At 44.5% G+C, this 26,868-nt stretch overlaps 1 protein-coding gene across 2 annotated transcripts in view; it reads left to right on the top strand.

The window, feature by feature from the left end:
- The window catches only part of LOC138617125 (zinc finger MIZ domain-containing protein 1-like), a 110,141-nt gene that overhangs the window by 49,402 nt on the left and 33,871 nt on the right, over positions 1 to 26,868 (top strand). For both annotated transcript variants that reach the window (XM_069691867.1, XM_069691866.1), the window contains exons 3-4: positions 20,996 to 21,115; positions 25,816 to 25,929. In XM_069691867.1, coding sequence (XP_069547968.1) covers positions 21,047 to 21,115; positions 25,816 to 25,929 — 183 coding nt within the window. In that variant the 5' untranslated portion in view covers positions 20,996 to 21,046. The remainder of the gene's footprint in view (positions 1 to 20,995; positions 21,116 to 25,815; positions 25,930 to 26,868) is intronic.

The following is a 26,868-nucleotide window of genomic DNA, read 5'->3' as shown; positions in this document are numbered from 1 at the left end:
CATGCTCGTTTTTTTTTCCAGTGAAAATGAGAGGACAGCAAGAGAGAAACCATTTACCTCCACTGTATTCCGTCTCTTCCATTGACTTTTGTGACTCATTTCATCAAATTCAGCTTTGTTTCCTGTCATCTCTTTGTCCCGTGTATTTTTTTTGTGCTCCTTATCTTCATCGTATTCATCAGCATGAATCCTCCTCTTTATAGCGGTGGGTGATGTCATGCTTGTTTGTGCTGTGGCAGTACTGTGAGGTTATGTGTGTCACTTTGCCATCCTGGTGAATGTACAGTGGAGTGTTTGTTCGTCCAAACTTCTTTAAGGTTCTTTATAGCTCTGATGATGAAGCTTTTATAACTTTGCCGTAAATACAAAATGGACTGCAGATAATGGTTATTTTCATTGTCAGTTTACCGATAGGCCATTTTCTTGCTTAATTGTGTCATTTTTCGGTCTGGAAAATGTCCGAAAATTAAAAAAAAAAAAAGAAAAGGTCATCGTTGGCCTCATCATATGTCTTTTGTCAAACCAAAAGGCCATTTAGTTTGCATAAAATCTAAAACTGACCAAATCAACAAGTCCTTATGTTGAAGAAAGTGCAAACAGACAACTTTTAGCATTTTTGTAAAAAAAAAAAAAAAAAAAAAATGCTTCAACAGATAACAGATATTGAAATTTGCCAATAAAAACATTTATCAGTTGACTAATAGATGAGTCATCTATATTGACTTGAAATTATATAATGTGTATTTATTACCTGAAAGTCCATTTTGTTGCATGCTTTTGATATAAATTCAGCTCACTTCAAAGTCAATTGGCTACTTACAGTTCATTTAAAAAAAAAAAAACCCAACAACTCAGATTTATGCTAATGTAGCCACGAGCTGCTAACCTCAGACAGAGATGAGGAGCTGTCTGCATAGAACGATTTTTCTTTTTTTCTTTCAAACTTGTAGTCTTCATCCTTGGCTTCGGCTGACTCGAGTGACTTCACTTGAGTTTTTACATATGCAGTACAAGTCCTGTAAACACACTTTGATGTGGAAAAAGAATGACGCTCCCCTTTGCTTATGCAGGGAAACTATATTTAACATGCGATAAAGCGCCACCTTTTTGCTCGATGTGCATCGTCCACATGTCCTCAAATGTGGATGAAAGCTTACATTCATATCTGTAGATTTACTGTATAACTCCTCCGCTGGGCACGTCTGAGGTGCAGCTGCAGTTGGGACATGAAGTCAGGGAGAGGAGAGAGAGAGAGAGAGACACAGAAAGGGGTCAGCGAACAGGAACATGGCTGGTGACAGGCTGCCTGCATGTGGGGTGGTTTCGCTAACGAGAAGCCATTGTGCCCTCGGTGAAGGTTAACTCTCTGATTCAGGGAGGCAGGAAGTGTTAGCTGCCTCCCCTGCACTTTTCCCATCCGCAGCCTCTGCCAAGCCTCAGCAGAACAATCCAGCCCCTGTGACTGAGAGGGGGGGAGGGAGGGAAGGGGGAAGGGAGGGAGGGTGAGCTGAGGGAGAGTCAAAGACAGAAAGAGGGAGGACCAGTGAGAGGGGAGGTGGAGAGGGGGGAAGTTGAGAAAAAAAGAAGAAGTAAAGAGGTCCAATTCTGCAGGGTAACATCAGGCTCCTATGTTATGCAAGTGTTCCCTTTTTGCCTGCCTCACCCGGGGTTTTGATACAGATTGCATGAAGCAGGATGGTAATGCAGAACATTCAGTCTGTCCCCTCTTCACCAAAACAGCCTCCATTTATGTTTACTCACATATTTTCCCCCTACAATTGGAACTGAAAAGTGGCCAGCTGTAGCCTGGTTCCAGCAGGTTAAATCTCCACACACACACACACACACACACACACACAACACAACACAAAATGGATATCACTAAATGCACTCCGAGACAAACACCCACATAGAAAATATATATCTCAAAATATGCACACACACACACACACGCACACGCTCATAAGTCACAACACCTCATACCGAATCAACAATCGCATCTTTGTTAAATTATCCAGGAAATTGTTTGCGGTGCTTTGATAACACAGGTGTTTATATGGTAATAGCTTCTGGAGGCTGGATAAGAATGAAACAATAAAGTCATTAGGGTGTTACAAGAAGAAATGAAACCAGGCTCCTTCACACACTGCAACTCATCACCCCAACACGCGCGCGCGCGCGCGCACGCACACACACATCATCTCCATAAGCAGAAGAGGCTGAACTCTTATACACAAATTCATAAAAAAAAAAAAAAAAAAAAAAAAAGCCTTTGTCAGCTGCCTTAATGACCCTTGATGTGTGTGAACCTGTGCCAAGTTGTCCATGGAAGGGCTATTTATCTCCACTACTGTTGTGGTTATAAGGAAGATAAAAAAAAAATAGAGCAGAATAGAGTACAACACGAGGTAGAATGGATAATTCATAGGAAGCCAGCCTTAGCCTCACCTAAGCCATCGAAATAGCTCCACTCAAGGGGTTTTATGTCACGTGCGGTGGTACACAGTGTACGCAAGTGATCACTGATATGAGGTGGTCCCCCCCACGTGTGCCGTTCTCTTATTGACACCAGGCTTATTTCCCATCTGTCAACATTTCATATCCTCAATCATCTGCTGGTAATTCGCTCCATCCTTGGTGGCGGTGACCTTTGCCGAGTTCTCACTGTGCTCTGAAGTTGTGTGCAATGTCATCCATACATCTGCAGGCGTTTTCTAAGCTCAGTAACATGCTCACGCAAAAACACTGTTAGTCTATTGCACCAGGACACAACTCTGCTTTCACTTTACCGCTGGCTTTGAAGAAGTTTTCTCTGTCCTTTAAAGCTGTACTGGTGAATATTTTTATATTAACAGTGGAAAGAAATGTCTATTATCATCATAATGCCAAACCAAAATTATAATGATAATTTTCAGTTTGCTTTTGCTCTGCAGAGAGCTTTAGCATCTTTTAACTCATTGTTTTGTTTTTATCACACAATTTAACTGTTTTAATTCATTGCTCTATTTCAGCATTGTTTACAGCAGCAACAGACATTTATTCTTCGCAAAAGGCCTCTGATAAACACATGGTTCACCCCTCAGCACCAGGCAACAGACAGACATTTGCCAACAGATACAGGACTTGTATTTACAAGGTGTCCACAAACAGCACTCTCAATATTAATGCTAATGTTAGTCCCATGTCTCTCGGATGGGTCACTAAGGCATCTGCTTATCCACGTTAGCTTTAACAATTTTGTTCGGTGATAGTATGCGTTTACGGCTTGTTTTTGCTGCCCTCAAGTGGCTAAAAATCAAGGTTTACGATTACTCCAGCCTTTTTCATATCGTTACATATATAGTTCATATAGATCCTTCTTTTGGTGGGCTGTGAGTAGTCTACATAGTACATTACATGTTGCCTTTAAATGTGTCCGCCGAATCAATAAAGGTAAATATTAAAACTTGCCACACCAACAGGTCGCACCTTTTATACTTTGGAGCCTCATTCAGTCGCCCGCTCTGATTACGTGATTCCCCATCTAGACTTGTGGCCAGCTAGCTGGTAAGTACACTTAACATGCACACTAGACAACTTTTTAGTCACCAGAAGTCACATCCTCTTTTTGGAGGATCTAGCTGCCTCTCAGCCGAGCTAACGTGACTAGATGCGCATCGATCGTCCTATGACACCATGAGAAAGTAACCACGAGATATAAATGTTGTGTTGTGTGATCATGTAAGGAACCCATTACTGCCCAGCACCGTTGCAGACAAGTGGAATCATTTTTTTTTTTTTTTTGAGGACTGGAAAGCGGTTGATGTATTTTCTTTGTGTGTTCGCGTGAGGTGCTGTAAAAAGGGCGACAGCCAGACAGGAAGCGTTTGAACAAAGATGTCTATCCACAAAGGTGCCCTCTCATCTGATCCCAACACCTCTCTCCTACAAAAAGGGAAGGGTTGTGCACAGCGTGCAGATGCTGCTGGCCTGCCTGTGTTGGTAAATAATGAATAGGTCACACCTGGTGGTCTCTTAGAGGTTCGCTGCAGCCTCTGTCCCTCTCTGGTGGTGGTTTGGGAATATGTGTGCGTGTACCTCGGAGTGTGTGGCAGAGGTCTAACATTAATCAAAATTCTCCTGCAGTCTTCATATTTTGTTGTGCTTTCTTTAACCTTTAGCTACATGGTGTCCTCTTTTGTCACACTCTCTAAAGTGCTTTAACAGTGTTTGTGCTTTTAGTGTGTACAGGTGCGTGTGTGTGTGTGTGTGTGTGTGTGTGTGTGTGTGTGTGTGTGTGTGTGTGCGTGCGTGCGTGCGTGCGCGCGCGCGTGTGCAGCAGCGGCATTTAAGAGCCAATAAATAGCATTAGCTGAGCCTCTGTGTCGGGTATGGCCACGTAAGCATGCGTTCAGTGCCACTACAAGGTGACAAATGACTGACTTGCATCTCCGCGGGGGAGCTAAGAGACTGGACTTAAAAGTGTCCAACAATCAAGTGTCCATCATGAGGACACATGATTTCTGAAGAGAATTCTTAATTGCCTCGGGGCCGCAAATGGCTAAAAGCTAATTCATTATTTGTGATCACTTCATAACGTAAAAGGACCCGCATAAAATGACTTCTCAAATACCCAGTTGAGATGTAATGCATCATCAGTCATGCCAGCAATCTCCCTCGATCAAGAAGGCTTTTCTCATTAAAAATACATGTGGGGTATTGAGATGAAGTGCACCAATCATACAAGCTTTCTAGTAAAAACTCCTTGTGCTGCTTTGCAATCAGCAGGTAATGACCAGCTACGGGCTCAAGTGGAGTTCTACATTTTGTAGCATTTGACACAAGACTTGGGCTACAACTTGGGATTATAATCATTATTGATTTTTTTTTTTTTTTGTGGATCAGTTGATTAATACTGAGTCGATGAATTGTAAGAAAAAAAAAGAAAAGAAAAAAACACAAGTCTCATGATCCCAAAGAAATATCTTGTTTTGTTTGAACCAAGCTGCCACCAACAGTGACGTCACCCATTAGTTTGTGAACTGCCATCATGAAGCCTCAAGTTAGGATTTTGGCTTAGGATGCTAGTTCAGAGTGGTTTGGAGCCAGAAGTAATCATATTTGGACAAGTTGGGACGAGCTGATTGGGAACCTGAGGATACTGCCTACCCCACCGATAACAGAAACCTGACTGCTCCACACTTTCCAAAAACACGGCTTTTTGAGGCCTAAAATCTAATTAATGATGAGATTATGTTTAGATGGAATGCCGGAAAAGAAGGGGTGACCGGTTGTAAATTTCTTTGACATTGTATTTCATGAATAAAGTTAAATGGGACTCAGTGGAGCCGAAGCCTTTTTGTAGCCAAACCCTAGTGGCCCTCTGTGGTGTTAATCAGTTTAAGACCTGGAAGCTACGTCACTTTTTATACACAATCACTGGTTTGAAAAACAATCCATAACACAAAGATTTTCATTTTATAGTAACATAAACAATGCAGAAAAAGACATTCATTTTTTTATATCCAATCTAATCAGTTAAATAACGAATCATTTCAAGACTATAATGAGCAGCGCTAAATCAGTATTGCTGTCCATCTCCATGCTCTGTCTTGTCCCACGGACGCCCCACAAAGCGTTCCATTACTATAAACATAGATTTTGTACAAGTCGTTCATTTATTCAAGAAGAAACTCTTCCAGAAGTGCTAGATATGACTGGCTCAGCCCCTGCTTATCAGCAGCACGGGCCTTGTGTGGCAGAGATAGCGTGTGGCGAGTGCGTCACAGAGAGCGTGTGATTGGAAGTGGATTCAGGAGTCAAACAGTGTTTTATCTCTTGTATATCAATCACGGTGCACTGTGGCCCCCGTGCACACGAGTACCAGAGCACACTGCGCTGTTTGTTGTAGCAACAAACCTACTCTGAAGTGGTATTGTGGTGCCCTTGTTTGTTTTTTTACTAGATATATTTTTTTATAAAGGTTACTGTAGCGTACATAGTCTCCAGACTGAAGGTTCACAAAGCTCAGCAACAGCAAGAATAGAAATCATAGGATTGCTATTGACACCAGCTCCTCCAGTCAATAGTCTTTACAGGGTTTTGTATTAACACAAACACCACACGAGGCACCACACTGCACTCTGTGAAATGCTCTCCACTCTGCAAGATAAACTCTTGTCATCAAGGAATTAGAGTAACTATCTGCTCTGTGTGTTTTCCTTGTGAGCAAACAACACAGCAAATCAAAAGAATGTTTACTGGGCTGCAAAAGAGAAGAAGTGGAGAACAACACCATGTTTCCTGTCTAGTGATTTGTAAAACTCTTGAATTAATTTTCCCCTGGAAAGCTGCCTCTGCTTACATGGAGTTCTCCTGATAAACAGTGGAGAGGAGACTCCTGCCCCTGGAGTTCTTTCCATTCTTTCCACTGTGTCTTTGTGCATTTGTTTGCACTGAATCACACTCTCTTTGTTCCCTGATTGGATTTATCTAAACATGAAATCTACTTGTTGAGCTTCTTTTTTTGTTGTTGCTATTTTCAGCAAAGATATTTATGAACCGAGTGGCAGTTTAAAGAATGATTCCTGTTCTCTACAACTTGTGGGATGTTTCACAGTTTTGGCCATTGTTTTTGTTATGATGGCTCTGGTAACATTGTGTGAGATCTGCAGAAACAGCAGGAAACATTGCTGTGATAAGGTCTGGCAGGACAAAAACAAGCTGTTGTCGCGTGACGAAACGGGCTGCAAACATGACAGACAAGAAATTAAATGTCAGTAATACTTCTCTATCGAAGAAAAATGTGTCTACCCATATATCATGTAGTTTAGTGACTGTAGATATCAGCAGTTTAGTTTGTGAGCCCAATGTTTTAATTATAGATGCAGCTGAAAACTGTCCAAAGAAGTCCCAGGTTGAGTGAAACCATAAAAAAGGTTTAGACAAGGTAAAACTGCTCTCAGTCAAGTGTAATCAACGGGGTGTCAATGCCTGCAACAGCCAACTCTCCTACTTTTCATTTGCCTGTTTTTCTTGTACTTTTTGTTTTGCATGGTGTGATCAAGATACTAAATTCTTTGCCTGAGGCACATCTCCATTTTTTTGATGTTTCTCCCTGCAACACTCAAGTCCACCGAGGCCAGGAAGAAAAAACAACTTTTCCAAGTTTAGTTGTTGAACATAATTGCAAACATCGGTATTGACTCGTGTCCCACCAGTCCAATTTAATCTGCCATTCAGCTCATACAGTGCATCAACCAGAAGGAATCATGTTATTAAGCCCCCTTAATGAAACAGTCAGGATGGACTCTCGATATCTTCGCGCACTAAAAAAAGCTCATCTAAATGGAAAACACATTGTCTTCATTATTTGCAAGTGTACAATGAAGGCAGTTGCCATGGCTACAGCCATCGGAGGCTGAAGCCTGGTTTGAGGCCAGAGGGGGCTACAGGAACAAAGTGGCTCCTAATGGAGAGATTGTACAAATGGCTCTCTGAGAGTGTTATATATCGCTGCCATTTCCATGTTGGCCAGCACAGTCATAGCGCAACAAATGATCAGTTTCACATCATATCCTTGTGTCAGCGCTGCTTCTGGTTAATGAAACGAGATAAATCTCCCCAAGTTGTTTGCTATTCCACAGAACAGTCGACTAAATATTCTTAGAAATACATTTCTAAGTGGCTGTCCCGTGTTGTTTTTCCAACATATCGGCTTTTAAAGAGCCGTGTGGAAACTTCCAGTGTACACCAATCAAAATGCAGATTGTCTACACAGCGTGGTGTCCACCCAGGAGATTTACAGCTGAATACTAAGCAGGAGATAGCTCTCAGTTTTGACTGCTGTTTATGCTTTTGAGACGGAACGAGCGAGGTAAAACGAGAGGGAGAGGGTAGAGAAACGCCAGCGCTTAATTCATTTTCTCATTTGAATGTAGGTTAAATTACCTTTAAATCCCACACAGAATTGCACATTGCAGGTAAATGAGTCACTTGGCAGCTGATAAGTAGCAGCAAAGACAGGCTGGGAATCAGAGACAAGGTGCCTTTTTTTTTTTTTTTTGCTGAGAGAAAGAGACGTTTCGCTAATAATAGAGGAAGTGGTCGTGTGGGACCTCTCTGCTCTCCGATTCATGTCGGATAATAATTGGTTTACCTGATACGACGCCCTGTGTTTGGTCGGTGATGGGGCAGCGGTAAAACAAATTACCAGCGGGTTGACCTTTGGCAGCGCTGAGCTGACCCCAGCCAATGGAGGCTGCCTGACGGGAACACCAACACACGTCGATGCCACACAGTCTGGATGCTAGTGGGTACACAAGGGTCTGATGTGGACACTTGTGGGTGTAGGTTTGATTAATGATAGCATTTCCTTTATTTACGTGCATTTGTAGCAACCGTGCAAATGACACATTGCACAAATTGGTTATAAGATGTGCAAATTGCTTTAATGCATTACTTAGTGTTATTAGTCACTGCATTTGGTCTCGTAGAAACCTGCCACTTGGTGAAAGATAATATTGACTTAATGCTGTCCCTTACTGCAATACTTTTCTGGTCTGCTGCATTTTTGGGAGAAAATTATAAACACACGTTCTTTACATCACCTTTTCTTTAAAAGCTTGCAAAGAGCAATTCAGGTTTTTTTGTTTGCTGCCGTGAGCACATTCTACAGGTCTTCCAACAATCGCCACCAATCAGAGGCGAGGCTGCATGTAACCTGACAGACAAAATCAAGGGCAAAAAAAAAAAAATATCACAAAAAGAGCCCTTTCTGCTGCTTGTACAGCTTATGGTGTGAGTGAATGAAAAAAAAACAACTGGGAGTTAATTAGCATTTTTTTGGTCAACATACTTGACACTCGTCATCTGCATCAGAGCAGGACAGTTTTTTTTCGGAGTAAATTACACTGGAAGAGTCAAAGTGCAAAAATAGAATCTGCGTCCCTAATTACACCTTTGTTCATGTCATTCAGAGCACCTTTGAATAGATGCAACAGCAGATTCCTGATAGTCAGCAGCAAATACAAGCAAGCAATTGAGTGGTACTTTTCAAGCTCCTTTTTTCTGTGAGGCTCACTATTGTAAATGCATCAAGGTTCTGCACGGTGGCGGCAGGTTGCTGTGTCTTGTTTGTGTAAGGTTTATTTTACCCTTGCGAACAGGTTGTTCGCACTTTTGAAAGGAGCTCTGTTCGTGCTGTAGCCGGCCTTAAAGCCCGTTTCATGTCTTTGTTTATCTGAGAAGAGAAGAGTTCTCAACTCTCAAGACTTGTTTGTCCTCTCTGGGCTCAGACACACTGCAGTCGCACATCTAGCAGGGCTCTTTTCTCTACGAAGCATTCATTCATGTGATGAAAGAGATCTAAGGCTTTCGAGGGCCCGGCATGACGTCCACAATATCCATTTTTGTGTAGATAAAGACGAGATATACTCCCAATTTGAATTCAAATCTGAGAGGAATTGTCTGTGGCCTGCAAGGCACGCAGCACTGTCTCAAAAAGGCGCCGCTCAATATTATAACACAATTTGTATGTTAAAAAGTCCTGTTGTTTGAATATGTTTCTAAGTGCGCGCGCGTGTGTGTGTGTGTGTGTGTGTGTGTGTGTGTGTGTGTGTGTGTGTGTGTGTGTATGTGCATATCGACCAGCGGAGGATGTGTCGCTGACAGGACAGCCGCTCTGGCCATTGTGTCAGGGAGGGGAGGCTGCTTGCTTTCAATCCAATATTGACTAATCTCATTAGTCGAGGATCCTAACGCTGAATTAGCCGCAGAAACTGACTCCTCTTCCCTCCCTCTCGTTGAGAATACACCGGTCACGTGCGCACGCACAAACGCATTCACATGCAAACGCACTTACGCGCGCATACATTGAAGCCCGCCGCCACAGAGAAGAGGAGTCGCTTGTAATTACAGACAGCAGTTTGGATAGAAGTTTTTTTTTAATTTTTTTTTTTATTGCCCTTAATTAATCACTTTAATTAAGTGACTGCCTATGTGTGCTTTCGACTGGATTAGCTAATTATATGTTCAGCAACTTATTTTCTTTTTCTTTTTTACTTGTGTCCTGACGTACGTGCGTGTGACCCCCCCCCCCCCCCTCGCCGTGTCACCGTGACAGCCTGTTTGGTCTGCCGCTCACGTATCACGCTCACCTGCGCGTCTGTGAAAAACACCTGCTTTACATATCAGCTCGCTGCCGACAGCGTAAACTTTGCAGTCATGGAAAAAGGAGATGCAAAGTGTCATTGTGATTTGCACGGAGTCTTGATAATAGTCGGTGATCACGCAGCCCCGGCTGTAATGTTTTGTCTGTGTGTGATAGTTGGCGGGTCAGGTGACCGGGGGCCACACATCTCTCTCTCTGCTGTTATCACCCGGCACACACACACACACACACACACACACAGAGAGAGAGAGAGAGAGAGAGAGAGAGAGAGAGAGAGCAGACCACTGCAGAGAGAGATTCATGACGCAGCCCGCCTGTAATTGCTGATGCTTCAGCAGTTTCCAGGGGCTGAAACAGGAGGATACAGAATCCCTCAGCTTTTTCCACTTCTTGCAGCATTCATTTCCTCCACCTTTCTCATCCAGTGCGTCGCTCTTTCTCTCCCTCGGTGTGTTGTTTCTGCCTCTCACGCCTTCTCTCTCTGCCTGTGTGTGTGTGTGTGTGTGTGTGTGTGTGTGTGTGTGTGTGTCCCATACACTTCTAGAAATGCTACTGCAGGCAGCTTTGTTTATGTTCACCTGTCAAGCTACTTCAACTTCTCTGATGGATGATGTGGAGCTCCATTGTTTGCCACCAGCTAGAGACGGGTTGTTGCTAAATTGCACCCATGAACAACATGCCTGTCTTCAGCAGTAAAGCAAACTGGTGCTGGAACGTTGATTAATTGATTAGTCAGTCAACCAAAATATGTATTGATCTTTGCGAAAATGCTAAACGGTTGATGGTTTCTGCTTCCCGAATGTGAGGATTTGCTGACGGTTAATTAAAATAACACTCATTAGTTGCAACTAATTATTTGATATAATGACACGGCAAAAAAAAAAAACCACCTCTTCAGCTGGAGAGTTTGGATGCAGGAAAAAGCTTGCGGCACTCTTTGACAACAAACAATACTATCAGTATAATTCCTCACAATATAAAGTCTCTTATTGGAGCAGTTTTTCTTTCATTTGCATGTATGAAAGAGATTATGTGTGTATTGTATGTGTGTGTGTGTGTGTGTGTGTCTATGTGTGAAAGGACGGGCTATTATCGCTTCATATGACAGCGTAAGTCCTGAATTGCATAACAGCTGCAAACTGCCACCCCTGTCCTCACATTCAATATTCATTTGATGCTATTTTTAGCTTGCTGTAAGATTATATAAAATGAGACATACTGTTCTACAAACATGTGATCCGCATCGCCGAGACTACTTGCGTGCTCCGAGGCTTGCTGCTAGTTTGGTTTTATGTTGTTGGGTTTTTTTTTTTTTTTATACTGTTGCGACTTCATAAAGAGGGCCTCACGCTCGGGCGCGTGAAATAATACGCACTGGGTGAAATAATTCAGGGTGAGGAGAATCTCCTTTTCCCTCCCCTGACGCATCGTCATCCTTTACAGCTGCGCGTGAGATGAGGGGCTTCCCGAATCATTTACACAAAGGCAATCAAAACATGGCAGCCTGCAATCTCTGGCAAATTAGAGCAGGGCAAGAGGCAAGGTGTGGTGGACTCCAAAAAGACGCTGGGGGCGGGGGAGAGGTTGGAGGTGTGGGTGGGGGGGAGTTTGCATGTTGCATGGGATTCATCACATGCTTGTGTGTGTGTGTGTGTGTGTGTGTGTGTGTGTGTGTCTGTGTCCCACGACTCCATAAGGAAGATTTGTGACACAGATTTACTGCCGCCTGTGCTGCCTAACCTCTAAACCCTAACCCCACCCACCACCCACCACACACACACACACACACACACACACACCCTCCATCCCCTCCCACGCAGGAGAACCCCCCCCTACTCCCCTTTACCATGTAGACTCGGACACAGACAACACTCTGCCTGGTCACGGAGGGGGCATGCGGGATGGCGATGGGGCGGGGGTGCGAAGGGGGAGGGACGAGGGGGTCGAACCGCCGCAGTCAAAAGCCTCCTCTCCGCGGATCAAGCGTCCGCCTGTCTGGTAATGTGTTGTCATTGACCAATTAGGAAATCCAGATCAAACAGGAGCAGGGAATGGCCTCTCGCTGGCCCTCTCTAAGCACTGTGCTCTTTTTAATTGAGCACATTTGTGGAATGAGAGGCTTCTCCCTGGAGGGACGGATGGCTGTAGATATTAGCAAGCTGTTACCACGGGATCAGTCTGCTCAGCAAGGTTATCACGCAATCTGCGGATATGAAAAATATGTATTTTTATTGTTGGTTAAAAGATCCAAACGCAGATTGGTGGAGTGGAGATCATTTTAAGAGGATGCAGGTCTTCCGAGGGTTTGACACAAAAACATGAGAAAGGGTAGAAATTTTGAATTTGTCCCTGACGATGTTGGATTATATTTCTGCTGTTTTTAAAATATGTAGAGGGGAAACAAAGTTTAAAATTCAGATTTTGGTTTTTTTTTTACAATGAAATAGTTTTCATTTGGAAGATGAAGGTCGTGTCTTATGTTTACTCGACATTCAGTTAAATCTTCCGATAAATTATCGTAATAATTTAGAAGTGGTGATAAAGAGTTAAGACATTTTTGGTTAAAGTACTTTGATTGTGTTTTAAAAGTGTCTGAATTTGATTGTTAAGAGAGCGTACGGACCCTGTAACCAGGTAAGTGCCTCACAAATATCAAAAACAGCTGGGTCCAATGTATGAAATGTGTGGCGTTTTGCTGCTTTTCTCAAGTAATACGATTACAAAATGTTATATCATCAAGTTTTGGACTGCTGGTGAGACAAAATAAGCAATTTAAAGACATCTTTGGTTCTGGGTACTTGTAATGTGCTTTTTTTTATAATGTTGTTGACATTTTACAGACTAGATAAATAATCCGATTGATAGATTAGAAGATTATCTTCACTTGTGTCCTTAAAACAAGCAGAACTTGTGATGGTGAAGTTTTCAAATGGAGATGTCACTGAGGTCATTATGAGGTCTGGCAGTTTGATGGTGTGTCTTCTCGGGCTTCTTCGGTGAAACAGAGAAAGCTCGTGTTGCTGCTGTCCATCAGTGTCGGGGCAGGTTGAGCTCATGCACTATTTAAAATCTCGCACTCTCTCCGCTTCCCTCCTCCCATTCACTCAAAGTCACGAAAGGCCAAGAGGTCGGCCGGCACAATGGAGACAAGGAGGTCTTCCATCCCCCTGCGCGCCAAACCCATCAAACACGCGCAACAACGGCGGCCCCTAACTTATCACAACCTCACCACGCTTTGGAAAGCGGTGAACACACAAACACGCACACCCTCGTGTTCGGCTCGCAGCCTTCTTTGAATTCCTTCCCATGTATCTTGCAGCTCGCCTGTCACCCCCCCCCCTCCCCTCCAGCGCTATCAGTCTCTCTCTCTCTCCCCCAGACCTCATAATGGCTCCTCTTGGGTAGCGGCTGCGTCTGCTGGCTCCCCGCTATTTCAAAGTTTTAGCTGGCTGGATTAAGCATGGTATGTGGAAAATGAACAGCCACTCACAGGAGGGACACATGAGCTGAATGCATAATAAACCGGGAGACTGGCAGGGGAAAAAAAAAAAAAAACAGAGAGGAAAGGGGAGGCGTGGAAGGGGGAGGGGGGGGGAGAAAAACACTCACAACTTGTCTGAAGCAGTGTCGGCACCTACGCGGCAACAATATCACTCACCGAAATGGAAATAAAATGCCTCTGTGACTTTTTCCTCTGCGCTCACAATCAAAGGCAATTTTTTTTTTTTTTTTAAGACAGAGTGTTTCGGAGTGCAGAGGGTAGCAGTGATGGCTTTCTTTGTGAGATGCTGAGTATGATTTCACCTCATATCGCAACAATAGCTGCAGGTTTACACTCTGGCTCACCGGTTTCATCATCATCATCATCATCATCATCATCATCATCATGCGGGGGAGCGTTGGCAGCGAGGCTGATGAAGCACCACGGACACGGAGAGCGGGAAGGCTAGCTGGCTAGCTGTTAGCTTCACGCCGCTCTGCATTTTGGTGGGGCTCTCGCACAGTCATGTGGCTCATCTGTGCTGCCTCCAGCGCCCCGGGGGAGTTGACCCGCCCTCCCCCCCACCCCACCCCCCTACCCCTTTCCTCCCCTTCCTCCCTCTTGCCCCTCCTCCTCTTGCTATTAGAGCAAGAGTGGAAGGAAATTAAAAGAGTAGCTGTTTGGTGGAGACAGCAGAGGGCAAACAAGAGAAGGGGAAAAAAAAAAAAAAAAAAAAAATGATGCTCCTCATGTTATGTGGCGAGGATGATCTCTTCTCTCTTTGCCCGGCGGCGGCGGCTCCAAGAGCCAGGTGAGCCGGAGGGTGGGTGGGTGGGTGGGTGGGGTGGGGGCTTGGTTATGATGAGAGACCGGCCCCCATACGCCTTTGTCCCGTTTCTTTTTTTTTTTTTTTTTTTTTTTTTTCTTCATCGGCCCCTAAGATTTGGTGAAACGTTACACTTGGTTAGAGAGGAGATATTGCTTAGGCCCCTCTATGATCCCGACTTTCTGTTTTTTCTTCTTCTGTTTCTGCTGGGGGGGTTGGTGTGTGTGTGTGTGTGGGGGGGGGGGGGGAGCTGGCTTTTTCTACCCATTCCTCCTGCCTCTCCACCAGCAGGCTCCCTTTGCTTTTCTAATCATGCTGCAGATGTGCCTGATGGCTGAACAATCTCTGTGTACTGAACTTGGGGCTCCCGCAGGAATCCAGGAGGCTTGCTTATGTGAGCTGTCATGAAAGGAAAAAAAAAAAAAAAGTGAGAGGGCAAAGAATGAGGGAGAGAGTGAATGTGGGTCTGAGTGAGAGAGAGAGAGAGGGAGGGAGGGAGGGAGAGGGGGGGGAGTGGAGTGAGTTGGAGGGAGAATGGGAGATGGAGAAAGACAGAGGGAAAGAGGGAGAGATCAGTGAACAGCGACCAACGCAGCAGGACTCCTTTGGATCGTGTGTGTGTGTGTGTGTGTGTGTGTGTGTGTGTGTGTGTGTGTGTGTGTGTGTGTGTGTGTGTGTGTGTGTGTGTGTGTGTGTGTGTGCGCGTGTGTGTGTGAGTGGCACAACTGCTTAGCCCGCCCTCGCTCACGGTCGCCTCTGGAGCTGCAGACCAAACCACATTAAATAAAAGAAATCCATTCCCAAGCCTGTTAAGGAGCCATGTGGGGAGGTGTGAGAGAGTGTGTGTGTGTGTGTGTGTGTGTGTGTGTGTGTGTGTGTGTGTGTGTGTGTGTGTGTGTGTGTGTGTGTGTGTGTGTGTGTGTGTGTGTGTGTGTGCGCGTGCGCGCACTTGAGTGGCTGTGTGTCCATATGTGTGTGCAGCAGAGAGAAATGGGGGGGGGGGGGGAAGTGAAGGGGGAGGCGCTGGAGAAGGGGCTGAGGGGAGGGGAGGTAGAGCAGGGAGGTGGGACAGGCAGGAGGCAGCTCATATTATCCTCTGTGCCAGCTCTGGATGGAGCCTGCCGGGGATTATGGCACATTCTGTAAAGCAACAATGGAAGCGGCACAGTTTCGTACACATTTTCCATCCTCTCTGCTTTTTCCTCCGTCGAACAAACACAGCTTTGTCCTCGCTGCCTGCCTGGCCACTTACCAGGCGGAGAACCAGGCGGACACCTGGAGTCCTGGAGGTGCCCTCTCCAAACTAAACACCCCTCCCTCGAGCGCAAGAAAACGGCCTCTCCACAATGCTGAGATAATTAAAGGGGAGCTTTCACGCCGGCCTCGGCCGACAGTCGGAAGACAACAACACGTATCTCGGAATCAAAGCTCATTAAAATCATGAGGGTGAAGAGATGCTTCCTCCCCCTCCTCCTCCTCCTCCTCCTCCCTCATCTTTATCACCCTTAAGCAAGTGCTGCAAACAGCAGAGCCCTAGTCAATGATGGCGCAGATTAGTCCTTTATTGCCTAATTCACCTACAATAGATGACTCACAGGGACGCGATCACCTTGAGCAGCTCGTCTTGACATGTCCTCATAAGGTGCGAGAGTGATGCTGATTTCCTCGCTTAGGCCAGCTTGTCCTGTTTTAATAGTGTCAGCAGTGCTTAGCTTAGTAGCTTTCGATTAGCGAGGTGTGTGTGTGTCGCTGTGTGTGTGTGTGTGTGCGTGCGTGTGCGTGTGTGTGTGTGTGTGTGTGCGCGCGCGCGTATGTTGGTTGAGGGGGGTGTTTCACACTGCTCTGCGGAGGTGTAACACCCTGCCTGTAGTGTTGTTGTAAAGCACATTAGGAGTGACTGAGGGTGTTGTTATGCTATCATGATGCCAGTCCAGCACTCAAGGGAAGGTGAGAAGATCTGTTCGTGTGTGTGTGTGTGTGTGTGTGTGTGTGTGTGTGTGTGTGTGTGTGTGTGTGTGTGTGTGTGTGTGTGTGTGTGTGTGTGTGTGTGTGTGTGTGTGTGTGTGTGTGTGTGTGTGTGCGCGCGTGTGGTAGGAGCATGTGGTCATTCTACTCCCGTAGCCCACTCCACCTTTCTGTCTATTGATACTTCGACCGACGGAAGCAGGAAATGTGTTTCTTTTCAAGTGCCAGATTCAAATGCGGTTTATGTGTCAGGAGGGCAAGAAGAGGGCAACGGAGCCGAACCTAATTACCAGGTTAGCGTAACTTACATGGACGAGAAAGCAGTAAAGGAAAAGGAAAAACGTAAAACTATTTCCTACCTGTCTGTTGTCAACATCCATCACAGTTCAACCGGGGGCGTCTCTTCTTCCCACAGTTGTTTTAAGTGTGAGTTATTGTCCACATTCTGGGCGTTAACACTTCTGGTACCCTCAAATGAAGTATTTGAAATAATCTTGTTACAAAGTGCCGGCTTGTCTGCTCCTCTGACGTCTCATTTCTTGCCCTGTTGCACCATGTTTCCAGATCTCGACAATGACTTTGGCGAGCACAATGTTATCGCGACCAACGGCCAAAACTACGGAAATAAGAAATGTAATAAACTGGAAATATCCTTTACCAACACTGTGTCCCGGCCCTCGGAGTAGCCCGACTGTTTTGGTTCACGAGCCATTTATATGAATAAATTAAATCTGTTTACTACTTCCCCGCGCCTCGACAGCTCAGTTGAGAGACTGTGTAAAGCGGAGCGGGTTCGTGATCCATTTGTTCTGCTGTGATGGTGGGATAAAGCTAATCATTGTCTACTCTTCTCCCCCTCAGACTGTTTTATTTATTTTTTTTATCCTGCAGAGCAGAGGCGCACAACTCGTCTACGTTACATTAACAGGCTGGAAACTCTCGTTGAAGATGCAGGGTTGTGTTTTTTTTTTGTTTTTTTTTTTGGTGGGGGGGGGGGGGTGTCTGAAATAATGTTTCGATTCCAAACTGTGTGATTGTGACAGTTCATAAAAGCAAACCTCCTCCTTACTTACTGGAGATAATGTTTTGCTTTTAGTGTCTTCACTCAACATTGTTTAGTGTCACCATCTTCCACTTTCTGCCGTGGCACAATTTTGTCATCAAATTAAATCCGCAGCCCTTTTCAAGGTACACTTATGTAACATGATCACGTAATGAGACAAACACGGACCCTGCCTGACGGGAGACAATCCGGCTCTCTGCGGGGTGCCACGTGGAAACAAAGCTTTAAAGTAGTTGTACAGGGGGGGAAGAAAAACATTGTTTTACCCTAGAGGTGGGCTGATAGCACTGTGAAAAGCCCATTTGAAGAGGTAGGCCTCATCTGTCACTGGGCAATGGAGGAGGCAGCCATGCAGAAGCCCCCTGATTATAAAGAGATAATTTCATCCAATCCTCCGGTGGTGCTCCATCGCCTCGCCGCCATACTCCACTGCCTTTCATATTTGTTCCCAGCCTGCATCTCCTCACCCGTTTCGTTTTATTACAGCTCCCACTCAATACATATATTTTAGCTCCCCCTTGAATAGGGAAGGAAAGCGGGTCTCCCTCCTCCCCTCCCACACTCCCCCTCCCCCTCCACCCCCCGTGTGTCTTTTGTCGTGCAGGAATCCACAGCTCTCAACTTGTTGTGTAACGCCTGCCGTGCAATTTGCAGTAAATTAAGCTCAAGTAAGGCGCGTATCTGCACCGATCCCCCTCACCCCCCTCGCACGCTCTAAAAGCTCTCAGGCAGGATTTCTGGAGTAACTGTCTGAATCGAGGCAAAAAGAAAGAAAGATCACATAAGGTAGCGGCACAGAGGAAATAATAAATGATAACATCTGTAAGACGGGAAAGAGCATGTAAATAGGGGAAGGCTCATAATTGCATCTGTTGTCATATCTCCACAGCATCTTGGGTTTTAATCTTTAAATTGGCTCTTGTTAGTTATCAAAGATATAACAAAGGACTAATGTTTAATTAGAAGAAGTGATTTTTTTATTTTTCTAAATTAAATTACTCCCCAACATTGTCATGCCATATTTGTATACTTATCTCAGGAAGAAAATAAATGTAAATATGTCGACACAAACCGTGTTATGATATATGTTTTAACGGCAGAAAAGCAGAGGAGGTGAATGGCAGCCCAACCTTTCTTTCCCCTCATTTTAACTCACTGTTGGAGGTAAGAGGGATGACATAGAGAGAGAGAGAGAGAGAGACTACTGGGGAGAAAGCGAAGGGAGGGCAGGAGGGAAGAGCGAGAGACGGGAGAGAGCAGGTCGACTTGCTCATCAATAACCACAAGGTCAGACAGGCAGTGCCGGGCTGAGTGGGCCCTGTTAGGAAGCAGCAGCTGAGGATTTGTAGAGCTTGTAAAGGCTTAAAGCAACACCGCTCCGCCTTCTTTGTGCCACTAGCCAGGCCTTTGAAGGGCCAGGGAGACACCTGCTGGCGGCTGAGGGGCACGGAGGTCCGGGGGCCGCCCTCGCCAAGGATCAGCTCGCTGTCAGCTGGCACAGAGAAAGGATTGAGGGGAGCGTTGCAGCAGCACACGCCTGAGCGGTGGATAGAAAGTTAATGCATGAACATATTTCATCCCTAAATAGGACTTTTCTCCTGTGTGACATGCAGGAGCTAATTATACAGGTTCAAATTATAAAAAAAAAAGATGTATTTATTTATTTAATTAACCTTTTGGTGTTTTTAAAGTCTCTTATAATCAGGGTATTTCTCTTTCTTATTGTCAGTCAAATATTTCTTTCAAATGACCACATTTCTTTCTGATAACAACCCCACAGCCAAGCCCCTCACAACTCACGAGCTCGGACCTCCCTCACGTCTCAGAAAGTCAAAGTGAGACATCACAAATGCCACCAAACAAATACTTTCCAGCATCTTCAAAGAAAAAGAGGAGGAAAAAAAAAAAAAAAAGAAAGAAAAGAAAACAACCTCTGACATCTCTTTATGAGCTTTCTAATTTATGGAGAGGAATGCACTAGTGTGCCCTTCTCTCCTCTCAAGTACAGGCATGAGCAGCTCCAATAGGTAGCATAAAAGCTCTTTAGCTGTCTAGTGGAGTAGATTACTGGCCCTGCCATTAAATCCAGCTAGAGACCCCTAAGTGAGCATTATCAGTATGGTGCAGCATGCGGCCGCCTCTCCCTCGCACTCTCTTTTTTTTTTTTTTTTTTTTCCTCTCTCTCTCCCTCATCTCGCAGGTACTTTGTGCGGTGAAATTTCTCACTTTGTGATGGTAATGGAGAGAAATGGTGTATGGAGGGAGGGGTCTGAGTGAGGTGGGGGGGTGGGGGGGGGGGACGGTTGTTTGAGTGACAGATGACAGGATGAGATGCCCCTGCAGTAGCAAGGAGGACAGATTGGGACAGGATGAGATAAAAGAGGGAGTAAGGCGGGCAGGAGACGGAGGGGGTTACACTTTTCACCACCCATATATGTGGCTATTAATTCACTAACACTGCAGGTCACTATGAGTTATAGCCGACAACCGCGTGTAATATTTATTTGACACTGAATGCAACATTAAATCAGAACCCCTGAGGCAAAATTGATAACCTTTAATGTAGCTTGTAATACTTTTTCACTCGTGATAATGTTATGTAGTGTGTCAGATCACAGACCCATTGTTTGCTTTCCTTGAAAAATTATTCACTCGGATTTAAAAAAAAAAAAAAAAGAGAGAGAGAGAGAAAGAAAAAGAAAAAGAAAAAGGTTTTCCATAAGCTGCTACTCCAAAATCAATAGTGCGCTGTAAGGGGTTTTGTTAGAGGAACTCTTCTGTAGCTGGAGAGCAGAGGGTGGAGGAGGAGGGGGAATGAAATGTAGAGCATGTCTGGGCCGAGGGTACAGATAATTGTTAACCAAAGATTACATAATGGCTAAGTAATGTAAACAGAGAACCACATGCCAAGTTAATGTTCTCACAGGCTCGGATGGGAGTTTTCATGCAGTTTTCTGAGGCAATTCTGACAGACTGCAAAGGCTCTGCACAGTGTGTGTGTGTGTGTGTGTGTGTGTGTGTGTGTGTGTGTGTGTGTGTGTGTGTGTGTGTGTGTGTGTGTGTGTGTGTGTGTGTGTGTGTGTGTGTGTGTGTGTGTTTATTTATTTATTTATGTGCCCCTTCCACCTCTGTTCATTTTCACCGCAAGGTGCTTTAAACACAGTCAGACATCCTGTCGAAAAGTCCAGCATGTCCTTTACAAAGGTGTATGGCTCGTGTTCAGGGTAACCGCCAGGGCTTGTTAAGGGTGTCACAGAAGCTGAGAGGGATGTCATCCTTTGGGCTCTCTAAGGTGCTTGTCACCTGCCAAATCAATATCTCCCTGCTCAGCTCGCAGCACACTGCACGCGCACGCGCGCGCGCACACACACACACACACACACACACACACACACACACACACACACACACACACATATACACATACTAGCAATATCCCGGTGGTGATGGGATTGGCAGATTCCATTTTGAAGAGGTGAGCCTTAACACTTGTCTGTGTTTCTGTTGCAGGGCTCTCCAGTTTAATGGCTGGCAGGTAGAGGCCAAAGAGGGACAATCAACATGAACTCGATTCCGTCGATGGACAGACACATACAGCAGACCAATGACCGTCTGCTGTGTATCAAACAGGTGAGACAGAGCGGGTTACGCCGCCTTATATTGGGCAGGATGTGTCAGTTTGTCAGAGTTCTGGATATATTTATATATCCATGTATAAGTAGGGAAATAACACTCTCGGGTCCTCTGTCCAACTCTGTGCCTGTACACACAAGTCCATATTCACAATCACGGTCAGAATGCTTCTTCCTGTTTGGCCACAGTAAACTGACTAATCTGTTCAGCCCTATTATCAGGGCTGCGGTGTGACTCAGGTTACTGACTGGGGTCAAAGAGCGGAGGCTCCCCTCCCTCCCCCGTCATCACCCTTCTTTCTCCCCTCCACCACCGCTGACTCCCAGCGAGCGCTTTTGTTCTCCTCTCCCCACCGTTTACGGCGGGACGAATCTCCAGGAAAATTAAACAGACATACTTGCGTAACCCCGGGCTACGGGGCTATCCCTTTGATCTCTTCTCTTAACTGACGGGCCCATTTTGTTTCTGGGCTTTGTGCTGAGGTCCACGACCTTGAAAAGTGCGTCAGGAGGCCTCTGGGACAATGCATGGGGGCTTGTTCTTCCAACACAAATGTGAACGTGGCAAACTGTTTTAGCCCTGGCAGGGAGTTCTCGGCTATCAGTAAGTGAGAAAGAGACAAGGTGAGGCAGACGGAGAGACAGGGTGAGTGTTTGGGGAGCAAACAGAGGGAAGCCCCTATGTGTGGAGACAGGCTTTGATGTTCCTAAGTAATAAGGTCGAGAGAGGTAAACACTCTCTGTCTTCAGTCTGGTTACCTTCTTCACAGCAGGATATTAAATCATTCAATATCCACTCCCTAAATTGTGAGGGAGGTGAAAATACATTCCATTAATGTACCGTACTGCTAATAGCTGACGGATTACTCTGCAAAGGAAGTTCACAGAACCGTCTGACAATAGTTTAAACAATTCAAATGTTGCGGGGTTAAATGTATTAACCCCGCGAGGCTAAAATTTAAACAAATACATCCCAATGTTAGCGCCCGGGGAAGCAGGACATGGGTAAACATGCCAATTAGAGAGATCCATGGCATACAAGGAGGCCTCCAGTCCATCTAATAAATGGTTAAGCGCCGGGTCATTTCAAACCAACCAGTAAGAGCCAGCACCCTACTAATAGAGGCAGCTTTGTGCCGCAGACAATCAGGGTTTGGAAGCCCGCATAATAAATACCATTTATGTCCTGCCAATTAGACTAGCAGTGAGCCCATTCAGCCGACCGTCTATTCTCCTCCCCGCACACAAAGATGATCATCAGGGGAGATCAGAACAATTAACTCACTATCTTCTCCCCCTGCTCCCCATTGTCCAATATCCAAGCTATTAAAATAATTAAGGAAATATTGTAAACCAATCCAGCTGTTTGCTTTAATTGAAAGTGTGCACATGGTAAAATTTGGAGGCAGCGCGGTCGTGGAGCAGGAATATAAATGAAGCCTCCTCCATTGTGTTGTTGTTTTGTGGGAGATGTGACATGTCTCTCTGAATACTCCCAGCCAGTGCAGCGGACAGGGGAACAAATTGATTTTGTTGCTCAAATGATAAATTACTGCTGAGCGCGATGATAAAGTGGCGGAAATTGGAATCTGTCAACCTGATTGAATCACGGGTTGAAAGTTAAATCAGAAAATCATTACTGTGGTACATTTTTAAATTCATTTAAATGACTCTCTTGTTGTAAAATTGCAATCGTGTGATTTTTAAATAATAACCTGGCCAAACACCTGATGAACACGGTTATTTAACACACTAAATCTGACTTTTAAAATGTGACTCGGTCATTAGTGTTAAAAAAGTGGGTCAATAGATAGGGGTCATTGACAAAAGTCATTCATACATGATTTAATGTTTATTTTGGTGTCAGCTTATAAAATAAATGATTCTATTAAATGCTGAAACAATTAGTGGAGTAATTAATTAGTCCACTCAGCAACAACTTTGATACCGGAATAATTGTTTTAGTCATAAATTCAGCAGAAATGTCAGAAAATGTCAAGAAAGCTTCGAATATGTGAGAATTTGCTTCTTTTCTCTCTTTTTTTTAAATTTAAAAAAAAAAAAAAAAATTAATTATTAGTCAGAAGATGATACATTAGACTCTGGGAACTTGAGATGGCATTTATCCTGTGTGGAGGTGGTACTAAATAGCTCAAGGGAACATAATCTGTAAATTTTAAAAAGTGATACACCAAAACAAATATGTTCACTTGTTTAACCTCCAAAGAGACAAGGATGCTTAAAAAGTGATATATAAAAACAGTTATCTGATTTCACCCCGACTCATAGTTTCTCAGCGACAGTTTGTTTTTCTTTCGCGTCTCAGAATTGCACCGTGGTGAACACTTTGGGGAAGATGTGTTGCCCGATACTGCTGGTATCTATTTCAGAGACAGTATTTTTCTCTCACTGTGGGGAAGCCAGTTTGCTGTCAGACTCCCCTCTCAGTGATACATACCGGGGTTCGGCGGAAACTATGAACTGTCCTCTCACCGCAGGAGCACTTCCTCAGACTCTTTAAGTGTCAATATTTCAAGACAAACTGCAGTACAACCCCTCTGCACTGCTGCTACACGGTGCAGCTGTTTTTGTCTGCCACTGTGTTCTTTCCAGGGTTAATTGTCTCCATTAATATGTTTTTGGTGCTGCGGGGCGTCAACGAATGTAGAAAAACAACAACAGCAGCAAACTAAAAGCTGTGATTTTGAATGGAGACAGTGAGTCTTTCCCTGATCGCGTGCGCTGTCACTTTCAGTTTGGCTGCAGATGTGCAGATCAAGTTGTTTCCAGACGTGACTACAGTGCATGATTGTATCTGAGGAAAGCTGTATTCTCAGGACACTGCAAGTCCTGTCCGTCTTCGTTTCCCCTTGAACTGGGCCGGGCTTTAACTGGAGTGTAAATGTTGGAGGATCGTTCTCACCCGGGGGACGAGGACAAGGGAGTGTGAGGGGTCTCTTGGCCACTAGTTTAGGTTTGATTGGTGGGTTTTGGCCAGAGAAAGGGGAACATCTGTGGCATGGCAGTGCCAAGCTCTCCGTGTGACAGCCACACTGGTGGGACCAATTGTTCTGAGTGCAAAGAACAGTAATCACTTCAAGCCCAAGTGGTGGTGCTGCGTTTTTTTGTTTTTTTCCCCCCTCCCTTACATATTCTACCTCCCTCCCCTTTCCCTCCCCCCTCTTTCCATCCTTAGTGCGCTGATTGTGTGTGTTGTCTAGCTTCCAGTCTCATCTAAATTTAGCATCTGTGGATGTGTGTCTCTCCAGGAGGCTTCATCCACCAGTGCAATTTACATAGCCCAGAACCCCGCCACGTCTTTCTGTAGTCTCCCCAAACAAAGACATATCGGACGAGTCGGGAACAGTCTCGGACAGAGTATAAAATAAACAAGGCTGGTTTCATCCACCCCTTGTCAAACGCCAGCTTTGTAAATTGATATGAAAGCAGCCTTACCAAATCCTGACCTCTGCTGCCCCCTAAAGAGCAAGCGAGAAAAAAGCACGGCGAGGCAGTGACTGTACCGCTGTCACGTCCTCTTCTTCTCTCTCCAACAGTGAAATCAAAGCACACAGACGTATTAAGAAGGCAGCCATTCACTTTAAGCTGACAAACCACTCTATTTACCTTTGATGCCATGGAGTGGGAGTCCATTTGTTCCTGTTTTGTACAAGTGCACTACAAAGGCTTGTGTGCATAATCTCTCCAAAGGCAACAGATTACTGCAGAGTGGAGGTGGTGCGTCTGCTCTTCTATGTATAAAGTGATTTGTATTGAGGTTTGCAAGCTTTTTTTTTTTTTTTTAGAAGAAGAAGAAATGACCAGCAGTGAGTCTGATGTGGAGACCTAGAGTCCATTTTTGAGTTCCCCTTTGCTGCTATACAGTAAGACAGACAGCAGGGTTAGTGAGTGGGCTGCAGGCTCCAGTAGGGGAATGAATGCCATAAAGGGGTGCCTGTAGGTCAAGGAGCCTGTTGTCAGATAAAGTCACAGCACAGCCCAGGGCCGGCTGGTGAAATAAGGGCTTCCTCATCTATTCATGCAACCATCCAGGGAGATTTATTGCACTCTGTGGAAAGAAGGTGCTACAGAAACCTGGGGAGAGTCTAACAGGGACAAACATCTGCAGGCCAGAGTGTTAATACTTTAAAATCTACATCATAATGAAACCAATATGTGAAAAACAACATTTTTAGGAAATTTGGTCATAAAAATGCTGTTTTCTTTGAAGCCACTCTGAGTGAATATAATTACAAGTTAGAAAGTCAGAACTGGTTTTCAAAGGAGGTGCAAAGAGAGATTAGAAATGAGTATTTAATTAAATTGATTATATTAAAATTATTTTTTTCCTACCAATAATGACTAAATCAGCATGTCATAACTTTCATTTGTTGACCAGGATTTAAATCTAAACAAGTTATGTATCTTATCCTGTCATTTTTTTGTGTTATTGTTTTGTTTATTAATCTAAATTGTGATTTAATAATAATTATTTTTAAATTGTGTATATATGAACACATTGTACAAGTAATGACAATTTTTTTTCTTGCTTGTCTTACAATATTGATCCATTATCTCCAAATAAAAGAATGAATGGGTAAGTAAATATAGATTTAATCTCTGCTCTGTGTCCTGGAACCGTTTCTGTGTCACTGGACTCAACATTTTCCCGATCTTTCCCTCTTCCCCCCTCCCCAGCACTTACAAAACCCAGCAAATTTCCAAACAGCAGCGACAGAGCTGCTGGACTGGTGTGGCGACCCCCGAGCCTTCCAGCGCCCCTTCGAGCAAAGCCTGATGGGATGTCTAACGGTAAGTCGTCAGTCATTAGCTCCCTCCACTTCACAGTCTCACGCTCAAAGGTTCAAGGACGAGGAAAGTGCTGCTAAAACAAATGCTGCGTTGGCTCTTTCCATAACTCCCTCAGGGATGCGAGAGAACTAATGTTTAGCTGCCTGATCTTCACTGAGGTCACAAAACAATAAAAAACAATAAAAATAAAAATAAAAAAGAGCATTTCACCCAGTAGAAACTACTCCGATTTAACCGCCTCTCAGCGGCTTCAGTTACAGCTAGTGCAGTGTGCATGAAATAAACACAATGAAACATGAAAAGGATGATTGCAATAACGTCCTCAAACCAGAAAGCAATCAGTGCTCATAAGAAGATACATTTTCAAACACCTTAATTCCCAAATTTAAATACCTAGGGGGCTTTTAATTGATTGAATAATTAGTACACCATGACATCTGAAATAAAGAGACTGTTTTGAGAGACATAGAGTAAACAAATAAAAGATTTAGTCCACATTTGCAAATTGCAACAAGAGATTTGCATATTTTGACTAAAGGTAATCAAATGCAGAGGGCAGAGCTGTCTATAATGCTGTGACAAGGGACAAGTAAAAAACAGGTGGCCAGATATTTCAGTTTCCTCTTAGCACTGAATTATGCTCGTTTACATGTCTGAAGAAACATAAACAACTGGTCGTGCTAACAGCAAACGGTTATTATGTTAGACTTAGCCATATTTTGGCCAACCGGCACATGGGGAGGGAGCTTAGAAATCTCTGTGTTGGCTGGTGCTTTTGTTTGTTTGTTTGCTTGCTTGTTTGCTTGTTTGTTTGTTTGTTTGTTGTTGTTGTTGTTGTTTGCTACGGCTCTTGGCCAACATTGGAATCCAGTGGTAACTGTAACAACCTGCAGCTGCCATCCACCACAAGGAGCAAAGTACAAACTGCTCAGGCCAGGT

Source organism: Brachyistius frenatus, unplaced genomic scaffold, assembly GCF_029030835.1.
Source record: "Brachyistius frenatus isolate BFR_SWC_R1_liver_20210118 unplaced genomic scaffold, ASM2903083v1 Contig_11, whole genome shotgun sequence".
In the NCBI taxonomy this organism is placed as follows: domain Eukaryota; kingdom Metazoa; phylum Chordata; class Actinopteri; family Embiotocidae; genus Brachyistius; species Brachyistius frenatus.
Note: the sequence above shows the minus strand (reverse complement) of the source record. Positions and strands in the feature narration are given on the sequence as shown.